The sequence below is a fragment of the Haliotis rufescens genome, unplaced genomic scaffold (assembly GCF_023055435.1).
Source record: "Haliotis rufescens isolate VD_foot unplaced genomic scaffold, xgHalRufe1.0.p SCAF_11, whole genome shotgun sequence".
Taxonomy (NCBI): domain Eukaryota; kingdom Metazoa; phylum Mollusca; class Gastropoda; order Lepetellida; family Haliotidae; genus Haliotis; species Haliotis rufescens.
In genome coordinates, this window is record NW_025963791.1 from 37,245,360 (window position 1) to 37,260,800 (window position 15,441).

At 38.3% G+C, this 15,441-nt stretch overlaps 1 protein-coding gene across 2 annotated transcripts in view; it reads right to left on the reverse strand.

Annotated features, from left to right (window-relative positions):
* LOC124153097 (E3 ubiquitin-protein ligase SMURF2-like) overlaps positions 1-13,529 on the reverse strand; it is a 74,974-nt gene extending 61,445 nt beyond the window's left edge. For both annotated transcript variants that reach the window (XM_046526250.2, XM_046526249.2), the window contains exon 1: positions 13,370-13,529. In XM_046526250.2, coding sequence (XP_046382206.1) covers positions 13,370-13,424 — 55 coding nt within the window. In that variant the 5' untranslated portion in view covers positions 13,425-13,529. The remainder of the gene's footprint in view (positions 1-13,369) is intronic.
* Positions 13,530-15,441: the final 1,912 nt, after the last annotated feature.

The window sequence follows — 15,441 nt, forward strand, 5'->3', positions numbered from 1 at the left end:
TAGGTAATGTACATGGCACACTCTGCTATCTCTACAACAGTCCCCTAACATAGGTAATGTACATGGCACACTCTGCTATCTCTACAACAGTCCCCTAACATAGGTAATGTACATGGCACACTCTGCTATCTCTACAACAGTCCCCTAACATAGGTAATGTACATGGCACGCTCTGCTATCTCTACAACAGTCCCCTAACATAGGTAATGTACATGGCACACTCTGCTATCTCTACAACAGTCCCCTAACATAGGTAACGCACATGGCACACTCTGCTATCTTTACAACAGTCCCCTAACATAGGTAATGTACATGGCACGCTCTGCTATCTCTACAACAGTCCCCTAACATAGGTAACGTACATGGCACGCTCTGTTATCTCTACAACAGTCCCCTAACATAGGTAACGTACATGGCACACTCTGCTATCTTTACAACAGTCCCCTAACATAGGTAACATACATGGCACACTCTGCTATCTCTACAACAGTCCCCTAACATAGGTAACATACATGGCACACTCTGCTATCTTTACAACAGTCCCCTAACATAGGTAATGTACATGGCACACTCTGCTATCTCTACAACAGTCCCCTAACATAGGTAATGTACATGACACACTCTGCTATCTCTACAACAGTCCCCTAACATAGGTAATGTACATGGCACACTCTGCTATCTCTACAACAGTCCCCTAACATAGGTAACATACATGGCACACTCTGCTATCTCTACAACAGTCCCCTAACATAGGTAATGTACATGGCACACTCTGCTATCTCTACAACAGTCCCCTAACATAGGTAACGCACATGGCACACTCTGCTATCTCTACAACAGTCCCCTAACATAGGTAATGTACATGGCACACTCTGCTATCTCTACAACAGTCCCCTAACATAGGTAATGTACATGGCACACTCTGCTATCTCTACAACAGTCCCCTAACATAGGTAATGTACATGGCACACTCTGCTATCTCTACAACAGTCCCCTAACATAGGTAACATACATGACACACTCTGCTATCTCTACAACAGTCCCCTAACATAGGTAATGTACATGGCACACTCTGCTATCTTTACAACAGTCCCCTAACATAGGTAACGCACATGGCACACTCTGCTATCTCTACAACAGTCCCCTAACATAGGTAATGTACATGGCACACTCTGCTATCTCTACAACAGTCCCCTAACATAGGTAACGCACATGGCACACTCTGCTATCTCTACAACAGTCCCCTAACATAGGTAATGTACATGGCACGCTCTGCTATCTCTACAACAGTCCCCTAACATAGGTAATGTACATGACACACTCTGCTATCTCTACAACAGTCCCCTAACATAGGTAACGTACATGGCACACTCTGCTATCTTTACAACAGTCCCCTAACATAGGTAATGTACATGGCACACTCTGCTATCTCTACAACAGTCCCCTAACATAGGTAATGTACATGGCACACTCTGCTATCTCTACAACAGTCCCCTAACATAGGTAATGTACATGGCACACTCTGCTATCTCTACAACAGTCCCCTAACATAGGTAACATACATGACACACTCTGCTATCTCTACAACAGTCCCCTAACATAGGTAATGTACATGGCACACTCTGCTATCTCTACAACAGTCCCCTAACATAGGTAATGTACATGGCACACTCTGCTATCTCTACAACAGTCCCCTAACATAGGTAACGTACATGGCACACTCTGCTATCTCTACAACAGTCCCCTACATGGCACACTCTGCTATCTCTACAAGTCCCCTAACATAGGTAACGCACATGGCACACTCTGCTATCTTTACAACAGTCCCTTAACATAGGTAACGTACATGGCACACTCTGCTATCTCTACAACAGTCCCCTAACATAGGTAACGTACATGGCACACTCTCTTATCTCTACAACAGTCCCCTAACATAGGTAACATACATGGCACACTCTGCTATCTTTACAACAGTCCCTTAACATAGGTACTAGACACAGCAGCTCAATGTCAATCTTCAGTCTGGCCTATTTAAAAGTCCACTTATTTTTTTCCTTCTTATCATACTTTCAAATCAATATACTTTGTTAAAAGAACAAACATTTATCATGCGTACAAAAAAATTCATTGCTTATCATATTTATAAGAGTAGACTAAAGCCACATAGGACAAAGGGGTTGTCCAACATTCAAAAACTACAAAACACAATGTCTTCTCAATTTCTAAGATCACAAGTTTCCACAAGCATGTACACCATCATAACACCAACATTAACAGGTCAAGGAAAGTACCAAAGAGCAGAGTAAACATCCCCTGCAGGTCTATACAAGTGACGTACTAGAACATACCCTTCAATATAGTGCAAGTGAGAACTTATGGAATTCAAGTGGGCGTGATCAGGCAACGGCCCTGGGGTAGACAGCAATCACATGTCCTACAGCTTCACAGCTCACTGAGACATGTAGCATGATTCAGTCATTAATGCTTCATGCTTAGGTTACACATATGCCTTGTTAATCACATTCTGTAGGTTACAGTAGACACGCATTCCTATCTGGGGATTACTGCTGTCAAACAGATTAACAAGGCCATTAAGTATAGGCAAGTTGGGTCATCGTGACATTTGATGCAAAGGTGGCAAAAGATTCTTACTAGTTAGCATGTTTTGTTTTGTTTAATGCGAATAACAAAATGCCTTAAGGGTATATACATTGGTTGATGATGTTGATGCAATCAGAAAGCTTTCATCTGCAACAGATGGTTCAATTAAAAATAAATGTGATAAACACCATATTTTGGGGGCATGTAAATATTCACAGATGGTATTGATAAAGTCAACAACAGAGTATCCATTTATATTGCCAACAGATGGTTCATCTGATTTCACATGTCATTCAATATTTATTCCCGTCTCAACCAGTAGTGTCAGGATCCTGAAGGACTCTTTGGTTAGTGCACGTGTTTGTATACTAGTATTTGTTGCTGCACTTAGAAATTATCCAGCTACAGGATGGCAGTCCGTAAACAATCAAGACTGGACAATCCAGTGATTGACATCAAAGGCATCTATCCACAATGGATATAATGACACATTTTTTTAAGCCAGAGTATCTTTATCTAAGGCATCCTACAACTCTGCTTTTAACATTAGATGAATGAAGAGGACCCCTCGGTTCCCATCTGTTATTCCTAACACTGGTACTGTCATGTATTATTAGTCTCCTAAACAAGAAATGCATAGTGGTAACAATATTTTCAAAAGTACATTATGTGGATGGTATGATTTAAATCGATGAGTAGACTTTTTAAAAATATATCTACGTCTATGCTGTTTCAGGCAACTTCTAATCAGAAGTTAGTTAATGCTAATTAGCATCTGTTCCCCAAGTGTGTCACCTTACACATACAATAAGAGATGTATCACATATGATGAACTCTGGTAATAATGCATCCAGTCACGGTATGAATAACGATAATTGTGTTTTAACTTGTTTTGATACAAGAGTTGCGTGGATTGATGCTCATGGATTGACCGTCGTCATATAGCCGGAATATTGCTGAGTGCGCTGGACGTTAAACAACAAACAAATGATAATGTTACAAGAGATCTGTCAATATTTCCATCCAGTTCCATCCAAAAAAGAAATGTGAAACCTCGCAGAGTAATAATGATCATGACGACATCAGAACATACCCAAAGACTTTTAATGTCAACTGGTAAAATATGCCATCTGTAGCAACCATTGAAAACAATCTGAAATAAATCAGTCAGAACTTTGTTGTATTGGATGTGGGCAATTTGGTGCAACCGTGGTTATTCAAGATCATCCAATTCCTTCAATCCCAACAATACCTCATAGGTGACATAGGTTCTGAACAGGCCATGAATACCATTGGCATTATTAAATTACCCCAGTGTTATAGAGCCTGACCTTACTTTCTGGGTGGGTACAAATATACTATTTCCACTCTCGGATCTCCACTACATTTCAACCTCATCAAGTGAACAGAACCAACACCAAAATCAATCATGAATAGGTGGCTCAGTTTATCATGAGATGAGATCGAGTAGGTGCAATCTTGAAATCAAACAGTGACGACACTCTTTCTCCACAATACTACTTCAAAACGAGCAGAATATTGACTATAAATCATCATTGCCATGGCGGTAAATCTTGCTGTCCAAAATCATAATTCTGCCGCGGCATATTGACCATGTTGACAAGTCCTGTCTGCCAAGCTAATCAGTAAGGGTACAGACCCGTCTGGCCTGGTCCCAGAGGCGGCCAAGAGGCACGGGTATTGTACTTGTTAATTCTCCCCATGTTTGAACAGTCGGTCAAGATCCCAGTCTGTCCAGTTGGGCCTGAATATCAGAGGCCAGCCAGTCTGTCCCTGTTCGCATACCGTAAATCATTTCAACACTATTAGCCTCCTTCCACCAGGTCAGCAACACCTTATCTGGGCCACTCAGTGCAAACAGTGGTACTTATATAATACAGCCACCTTGTCTGACAAAGACCTGTGGAGTGACAAGGCATGGGTTGTGTGCATTCTTGAGATATGCTTACTCTGTTGCCTGCCTGCCTGCCTACCAAAGATTATAATTATCAAATGTGTAACTGGAGTAACACATTATTGGTGTAATCAAATGGTGTGAGAGCCACTCAACAGGAAACTGCTGTACTTTGACGATAATCAGAGCGTAACCTGTAATCAAATGCGATGAATTGTGCCTTGGATTTTCTCCACCATTTGTCCACAACAAGTTTCAGCATACCAAGTGCACTTTTTAGAAGGAGCTATTTAGATCTTGTCTTCTTGTTATGTCTTGTACACAGATAGTATTTAAGTACTCAATGTAGCTCTGAGGAAAATTCTAATTCATTGTTTATGATGGATAATAGCCTGCCTGCTTTCTTCCTAAACATCAATATCCGCAGATAATAATATCCTCAGTTTGAAAACAAACAAGTCCCATATTCGTGCTGTCATGCACAAATAAAGTCTATTGATTAAAATGAATTTCCTGCCATGATATTAATCAAATAGTTTGAGTTGAGTTCAGTGTAAATCCATTCCAGAACCACTCGAGCATAAATAGAGAATCCCCTGGATTCAAGGGCAGAATCTTCAAACGACAAATGATCAACAGGATCATTAAATGTGAACATTTGCTCCGATGTAATAACAACCTGTAATGAACTGAACAAGAGCAACAAAACACTGGATGATGACTCAGACTCATCACTGAATCATAAAATAATATCATTCTTCTGAAAAAACCTTCTTGAATTTCATTAATGTTTTTTCACAACCAGAAAATAAAGAACAGAAAGCCACACAAAGAACTAATAGACGACAATCCATACAAATTAGGAATCAACAGAATCATGGTAATATTGATCAGTATGCAAAACATGATGCGGAGTACTGTTGGTTCATTTATTATTGTCAGGATTAGAAACTAACAGTTTTTGTCCACTAGTCCTTACAATGATAACATATAGCAAAACACTTAAAATTGGCCAATTTCTACTAGTCCTTAGGATACCTTTACTATTGGGAAGTTTGGTAATTTCTAACGCTGATTGTGAGTTTACATGTTATGTCACGGGGAATATTATACAGAACAGCTTAGTAACAACATTAACAGCAACTGACAGACCATATTTGCTGTACTGAACATTCTACTCAAATAACTGCCCCATGACAAACTTCAACACCAATCTGCTAGTCATCCTTATTAGTACCCTGTGCTACTAAGCTGAAAAATGTATAAATGTTTTTGGTGACCTCCAGATTCCCTCAGACACCCCCAATAATAAAATGACCAGTCCAGTCCCTTAATCTAATTCAGCAGATGGAATGTGTACCATGCAGGGCGATTACCGTAGGAAGACTGCCAGTGTTGAACCAGCACAGCCTACTCAAACAGGGCACATCATGTCACAGTACTCAATCAATTCAGTCAATAACCAACTTATTTATACTTACGACACTCAAGAATGTTTGAAATTTGAGAAAGAGGGTAGCTGAAAAAGCATGTTATACAAAGAGATTTACGTAAGTTTTTTTAACAAAAGGATCAGTGCAAACCTCCAAGAGAAACTTCAATACTAAGATGTATTTTGTGGGGATAAGAATAACAGACAATGAAACTCTAGTATCTCCTTCTGTGTGCTGTAAGAAATAACACCCATTGTCATTTATTACCCTTGAAACAAAATGCATGTTCAAACATATGGCCACATCTTTAACAAGAGTCATCAAGAGGTGATATATCCCCTCCACCACCCCCATCCCCACATACCAATTCCAAAATCAACAAAGAGCACAAGTTCACCATCAGAATGATTAGACTGATCTACTTAGAAAGTTTCAACAAGAAATATTAAAACGGGTTTGGAGTTCTGCTCCAAAAATGGACGGTTTACGGACGGTTGGACATGGTGATCGCTAGGAAATCGTTTTGGTTATCGCTGCTACTGCTGACAACCACCAGTTTGCTGGCCCCATCTACCCTGATATAGGGTGACAAATCATGCATAATAGACACATTATACTTATTGCAGATAGTTTTGCTTCTTCGATCAACATGATCAAAGAAAACAGTTGCTATTCAGCAAGCCATGCTTGTCATAAAAGGCGACCATGCTTGTTTTGTTATTAATGTTATCAACTGTTACAATAGTTATAACCATTGTTTTTTAGAGGTGACTTGTTTTTCACTAGTAACAGGAGCAATAAAGAGGAAGAGGCTTAATGCTAAGTCTTAAATTATTGCATTAAATAATAACTCTGAATGTAAGAAAGTAACAGCTTAAATAAATCCCAACCTTGAAAAAAAAAGATTTTATTTGTGATCGCCAGCCATGTGCACTTAGTTTGATATGAGGTTTTTTGTAAGTTTTTTGTCAACAATATGAAAACGAAACAGCTGTGCTACATCATCATCAAGGGAAATGACAAAACATTCAGCCAAACATATTTAGTAAGTTGGATCATATTACAAAAAGTGTTAAGAAGTGTTGCACACACTGTCAGAAAGTAATAATTCCCAATTCATTCCAGATACCATGTCGTCCATGTACTGTTTTGTACCGATACATGATACCTTACCTGTATCATGGCTCAACATAAATCAATGCATCAATACTTCGATGCATCTTTAAAGGGGAGGGATATGGCAAAGGCAAATTGGTAGTCGTTAAAAACCCACCCTGTTCCATTTGCTTACACAAATGTCATGTAAATTTTGCAGTTAATGTTTACGTCCATTACACAGAAGACAATCCTGGCAGTAATGACAACATCTGAGTCTAGACCTTGACCCCCATGCCACAGAGCACTCTCTTTATAAAACCAAATGTGACAGTGGGGTACCAAAATGACTGAGGGAAAGTCACATTATTCCAGCCACATCACAACAACCTGTATACAATCGGTCAGTCAACATGGTCAAGGGACACCACATATGGTACAAACAAAATATACTGGTTTATAATCCTCCATTCATGATAACGCTGACAACACTATCAACAGCTGTGCCCCTTCATCACCTGGTGCATCACATGTCATCAAGCATGTCAGCAAAAGAATTTTTCAAAACCACAAAGAGTTCACACCAGCCATTATGAGCACAATTAAAGCTGTACACTGATGACTGATTGACACACCACTTAACAAACATGACAAAGGGGGTCAGAAATTGTTACAATGTATATCAGAAACATGTAGACTACCAATATCCATGGCAACAGACATGCCCTTTTCAGACCTACTTTTACGTGTTTAACTCACAATGAGGGGATTTCCTCTTTACAAAATGACATGCTGATGACTAAATCACTGTTCTGTGGATAAATTGTTACGCATTTGATCAGATGAACTCCTCTTCAAAGATGATATGCAGAGCTAAAGCAGGATTTAACAGAACACCTACCTATAGGCATGATGACCATTAAGGAATAGCCATCATTTTGTCAAATCTGGTGGTTTATGTAATGAAAATAGTCTTTTCGTGAAAACAAGTATTCCCTCTATCATGTCTATATATTTACTCATCTCAGTCTAATTTGTTTGTTGGTAAACGCAGCACTCAGCAATATTCCAGCTATATGACGGCGGTCTGTAAATAATCGAGTCCGTACCAGACAATTAAGTGATTGACATCATAAGCATCGATCCACGCAACTGGGATATGATGACATGCATCAACCAAGTCAGCGAGCCTGACCACCAGATCCCGTTAGTCGCCTTTTACTACAAGCATAGTCCACAGTTCATTTCAGACAAGTGGTTAGTTATGTAGATTTGGGGTTATAACAACTACCGGTAGACTATCAGGATATGTTACTATCGAGACTAGTAGCCATGTCTAATCCAGTGATACAGACACTCACAATATTACAACAGATCAAAGCCAAACTGGGGAAGAGTCTGTGGCAGAGGTTGACACCATTTGTCAAATCCAACTTGTCCGCAGTTCATTTCAGATAAGTGTTTATGTAAAATAGCTAGAATTGGTTGGAAAACAATTCGTCCCCGTGGACTTTCATAAGTATTGGACTAACCATGCTCACGGACTAGTCACCATGTCAATCCTTGCTCAATGATTCCTGTGTGGTAGTTAAACAGACCCAAGCCATGTGTCTTTGCATTCTACTTTCTATTGTGAAAACCATTTGTCGATGACTTGCATTTCAAAAACAGAACCAAGTAGGTGTTAGTTAGTTTGGTTTTTTTTAAAGCCACACTCAGCAATATTCCAGCTGAATATGACAGGTGTCTGTTAATAATCGGGTTTGGGGCAGACGACCCAGTGATCGACATGATCATCGTTCTAAGCAATTGGGTTACAATGAAGAGGACATAATAATTAATTCCTTATTACTGCCATGAATGCAATGTTAAGATTCCTCTGGATCTACAAAAATAGAACCTATTAAAAAAATGCAGCCATCTGAGTAACCAGATACAAATAGTTCAGGGTTTACATATGCAATGTTTGTTCGAGAAAATGACCATGCAAATGGTAGTTTCAGGCAAATCCCCAGCAAATGAAAGCTGTTTATTCAACATTTCTATATTTTGGATCCTTGTGAATGTGGTATGAAGCAAATGAACAATATGTTACCAGGATCAATGAATGATGGGTGTGTGTCTGTAGGGCTGTATATAGGCATTGGCAACATCTGTCAAATGCCAATAGTAAAATATATGTACTAAGCAACACCATATGTAATATGCATATGGTGACATAATAAAAATAGTTTATAAAATGCACATGGTAACACAATTAAACTAGCGTTAGTCTACAGAGCTACACACTGACCTATGTACCTGAGGGTCAATTAGCTTGATACTGGTGAAAACAAAGGGCCTTGTTTCAGATTAATATGTGCAGGAGACCCTTACCATTGCTTACTGGTCACAGATCAAAGGACATGGGTCTCTTCCATGGGTCAGTGACTCAGCTCCCCAGCTCCCCAGCTCCCCCCACCCCCAGGGCAATCTGAACCCTCACAAGTCACTTGCTTTATACATTACCTTGATACCTGTACCTGAACCTGTAGAAACATTGCATTAGACATACACAGAAGTTGAAATCTGTAGGTCAACTTGTCTTCATTTTGATACATATTTCTACATTAACATTAGACCTGCTTGTCTAAGACTAGTAAAAGTCTGGAAGGACTAGTGACATGTCTGTGTGGATTACAGTCTGTGACACTAGCCACTTATCTGAGGCCCAAGACTAGTAAAATTGTGGAAAGACAATAGTGACATTTCCTTCCACTTTTACCACCTTACAGATGACAACTCAGTAGCAGATCCTCTCTACAGATGAGTGAAAACAAACATTCATTTCTAACCTTGTGACACTACAGTAGCTATAATGCCAATCATAATCAGAAGCATTGTATCTATCACTACAAACACAAGAAGGGATGTTCTATTTATTAACATGATTAAAGTAATTGGGCAACAATTGAAGTTTCAAAATATATCATAATGTCTCAACGGTCTTCATTTTCATTTTCAATCAGTCTGGGCCTTGATTCAAGGAAACTGATTCAACTTAGTTGCACGAGGCAAAACCAGGACCCATAAATTCTATCACAGTTTGAACATATACACATAAACTAGTCTAAAACATATAATCTTACACCTCTGAAAACTGTTATCATTTTACATAAATATATTATGTATTCCGAAAAAAGTAATTATCTTGAGGTATCCACAGTTTGATAATGTCCAGCCCAAGAAAGCATGACAAATTACACACAGCACAAGGATTAGTGATGTTGTACGGTACATAAAGCTTAGAGGTACTGAGTGTGTTCAAAGATGGTTATCCTTTGATCAAGTAAGGGTTAGTCAAACAAAAATTAGGATTTTTTAACATGAAATTGGTGCATAAATTCAAGGCTACTCTTTTCAATAATAGGTTGCACTGGTGCATATTTCATATACAGCTAAATCGAGTCTGGTCTGTAAATGATGAGTCTTCTTAAATAGAAATATTTACATGTCTTCTCTCATCATGTCTATCGTACCAAATTTAAACTGCTTATATTATTAACATGCTATGCAATAGACATAATATTCACTCCAATAGTATCCTGTGTGAACTGTTGTCTCAAATAACCATGGTCCCACTAACAGTTAACCCACAACACAACGTCCACAAATGCTATGATTATACACAGTAAATACGAGGTTATCAGAATGACATGTCAGCACAGGTTTGTCTCTTGGTGAGTATAATACATGGTATAACTGCAATGTTTACACATAATACATTCAGCATGTTGAAGATAATCTATTTGTTACCAGCATGACAAGTGCATTGTATATCATTACTATAAATTGAGACTCATCACAGACCAAACACACCTTATGTAGTTCACATTTGACCTACTTTTAAGGAATGATGTGTAGATGAGATTAAAATCATGAGGGAGTGCTTCACTACGAAACCTTATTTTGACAAAAATCGGTGAGAATACATGAATGAAAACCAGGTAGATGAGTGAAAGTTAGTGTGTGACAAAAGGATGAAGAAGGGTTAAAGATAACTGATAATACAACAGAAATGGATAATTAAGTTGAAAAATTTGATGTCTATATTCACTCTACCCTCATCATGCTCATGTTTATGATATTGGGTATACAAAACAAACTCTCATAATGCATGTTTTCAGGACTATACCAGCTAGAACCAAGTCACAGGCTGGGCTACTTGAACATTGCTGTTACCAGTTACATGCAAAAATACTTGAAGGAGTGTTGAGTCATTTGGCCGACCAATATCAAGAGTTTTAAAAAATGAAGGGGGCCCTGATGGTTGTGAGGTTTGCTCCTATATCATTTCAGCTAACACTCAACAAGGACCTCTTGACTACCCTGATACATTCTGAACACTGATTGATCATTAAAAATGAAGTGTATGTATGATGCCTGTGACAGATGTGGTCCCATGATATCATGTAATTTAGTGTGTGAGTGACCATGTTTCACAGCCATGTGAACAGTTACCTGCATATTGAGCAACACACCCAGACATTGAGGTAAATCATGACAAACAGTTAGACATGTGACAAGTTGGAAGTTGGAAGTTGCAACTACTCAATCCCCTCAGTCAGCACATGTGACAAGCATGGAAAGTGGGAGATCTAGTCTTCCCTGAAATCACCAGGGGATTAATGTACTGATTTGCAACTTGCAGACAGGTTGCTTTCCCATACATTAAACATGTTAAGTCAACTTCAGGTGGACTATCAGTATGTATATCATATGGAATCACATCGTTTTGATCAACATAAATACAAAAATCTGTCATTTTCACATGTACTACTCAAACAAAGAGAAGGATCACCACATTCTTTCATATTACTAAAGTTAATTTGTCATGGCACTACAGATTAAGTTAAGCAATATGAAAGAATACAGTGGTCCATGTTTTAGAAGCATATATTATTCTACAAAATTATACTTGTTATCACAAAATCACCAGATGTCTTAAACTTCAATGGGGTGTTTGAATTTCCATATATCCATTATTTACCAATTAAATATGTTTGGACTGTGTGTACTGTACTTCTCATGATAATGAAAGATAAATAAAATGAAGGGTCATCCAATGGACAAATAAATATCAGACAGGAAGTATTATTATACGTCACTTTCAATGTGGTAGTTTCACTGCCGAAAGCAGATACAAGCTGTCAGTATGTTTGGGGCTAAAGTACCTTATTTGGGGCTAAAGTACCTTATTTGGGGCTAAAGTACTTTATTTGGTAAGAATCCAAACATTCAAATGAAGACAAAATTTAGAAATGCCCAATATTCCAAATCTGCTAGAAACACAGGGATTGCAGAGATACATCTGTGGTTACATATACTACACAGTGAAAATGTACAAAATACAAGGTTTATGGGATCAACAATCAATATACATAATATAACTGACTGCAAAAAATAAACAATTCCCAATCAGAAATTTTAAGAGGTGTGTGGGTCTCTCTGGAAATATGTTGAATAAAAGACCTCCCTGTTCTTTATTGTCTGCCATTAACATTCACATTGACAGTGACCTGGTGTCTTTCAAAACTTTTCCAAACAATTACACATTCTGCGGCCAATCAATTCATGCTAAATTACAAAGTCTACATTCTCAAGAGGGAAAACCCTTTTCCATATTACATGTTGAAGACCTTCCATCAAAACACAAATAATAGTCAAAAACAGACTAGGGGTACCTTGTTCATATACACAAGCACACTACCAACATTTGTTCAAGAATTTACATCATAATTACAAACGCACGTCAGCATTTATAAAAGGACACCCCTTGTTATGCTCAAGTCACATTACCAAATAATAGTGGACGAGTTCCCAGTGTGACATATATTGTCTCTTTGTGACACAGCCTAAAACTTAAAGTATTTTATAACTGACTGAAGGTGGAACACGTTCAAAGCTTAATTAAGACTTCGCAGGGTAAGATATGTCCTGGTTTAATATCTAGCCAATAGTTTATTTCATGTCTTTCAATCGTTCAATAAGAACATACCTGACTGCTTGCGGAAGTCGTCTTGTCGCGGTTATTACTTACTGAAACCCGGACTTGAGACAGTGTTGACATTTATTTCGGCTGTTAGAACTAAAACAACATACTTTCCTTCCCTTGTAACACGCTTGACAGTGGGCATAAGTCATACCAGTATGTCAAAGTTAGAACTATATCTCCAACAACGAGTCGAGAATGGCAGCCATGTTTCATTCGACCGACTCAAATGTGTTGCTTTTCGACCTGCCAACGGAGAGAGTAATAGAACACATAATGCTTGTTAGATTTTACCTGTAAGTCGTAATTTCATGGGTCCATTCCTCCTTGGCCCTTCACTAGCCATCATTCAAACGAAATTTGTATTTTAACATCCTCTTTGTGTAGTAGACATAAGCCAACTTACTCCAGTGTTGACTTCATGTGCACCAAGCTGTTCACATGCAAATGAGCAGTGAGTCGGTTCGTCACTTCCGGTGAGTATGAGGGGGTGCTCGTGACGTCACAGTATTTCATAAAGAAGTTATTCCACACTCAGAATATATCGGAATTAATATAAGATGAATAAAAATTTGGAACAACGATGTTATAAGTAATTCTGAAAGTTTCTCCATGAGAATTTTTTTGTCATGAATGTAATCATTAAGATTTTATAAGCGTCATAGGCTTTTACAGAGCACAGTGACGTCAGCCTCTTTTGTTAATGTCATCCCAGTGGTGTAAAAAGGATTACAGTCTGTCACTCAATAACTAGGGCATGACCAGTGAACAGGTTATTGAGACTTCACTACTTTCTTTCTTTCTCATTTGTTTGTTTATCGCTTTATTGGTTCATTACATAAATAAATTCATTTAATATAGTATTTGACATTGTGCAGACACTTTCACAAACAACTACATACAGAGAAAGTTCCTGTCACACGAACACTAGCGTTACCCGGATTAATTACATCTTCATAAAGGCACACCTAAGATTATGGCGATAATAGTGTTTTGATGACAACAGTAATTATCCTACACCTCGGCTGGCACTTCCCACGCACTGAGAAAGTCACAAGTGTCCTACACTGGGCCGAAGGATGATTCACAGTCGCCTACCTAACTAATAAAAGACATGTCGCTTTCTAAGATGTTATCTCCATCGGAGTATGCATGCTTGAATCACTTGAGGCCAACTTTACACTAGAGAGTCAGTGTTGCTGGGGAGGTCCAGTTGAACAACACACATTTAGTCACAATGAAGCGGATTTCTTTTCAACATTTGTTTTCTTTAGGTACTGAAACTTTATATTTGTGGACAAAAGGTCTTTTCCTGACATGTTCTGTAAATTGAATATACCATTACCAGAACACCGGATGGCGATGAGTATGCGGGTTGTTTGCTGTGTACAATGATTGTTGTGATTTGAGATTTTATATACCATGTAATATACTGTTTGTATTTGGTATAATGAATTAAATGTTATTAATTATCACCTGTAACACAGCTTATAACGTATATTATGTACTTATGAGGTAACTCATATTTTCTCAGCATATAACTCAGTTTCTTTTAAGTACATTTAATTATCATCATGGCATTTAAGGGATAAATATGTCATTTGTATCAATAGTATTAAGTTGTAATTGTACAGCTGTTTCTAACGCCTGTGTACGTTATTGTCAGACATGCTGATTTAAATAACCCACGAGCATACATTATGTTACATCACAACGTTTGCACTGCCTAATTGCCCGTGTATATTGTAGTACTGTCGGGTATACGTGTTTGTCAGTCTGCCACGCATCCCTTTGTCGGCAAGATCAAAGCCGCAACAAGATACTTTATTTCAACCCGAGGCACCCGTGCTGATAACGACATGCAGGGACTCTGTATACGATATTGTATAGATTCCATGGTTTTGCTACGCGTGTGCACATTTCCTGTTGCGGATCAGTTATGTTTCATATGAAAGAAATAGATTCTCAGTGTTTCATTTACCTTGTCTCTGAGCTCTAAGATTTGGAAATCGAAAGAAAGAATTAACATTAACTGAAATTTCAATAATAAATGTATAAAAGCTCCTTGTGTGCATACGCACGTCATGAACTGTTTACTCAAACACGTGTATATTCCGGTACTATGTTAATGTCCTCTGTTTACATTCACGAACAATTTGTAACTAATAACAACAGACACATGCATGTCCCTCGAAAACATTATGGCAATAGTTTATTTTAGTAATAATAAATTAACACGGAAACTATTAGCCAGTAATATATTCGGCAACACACACACATAGTTTTGACAAGTACTGACTAAATACAGTGTAAGGCGAAACACAAATAACTTCAGAGTACCCAAAGAGTGAACGGGTGACCCACTG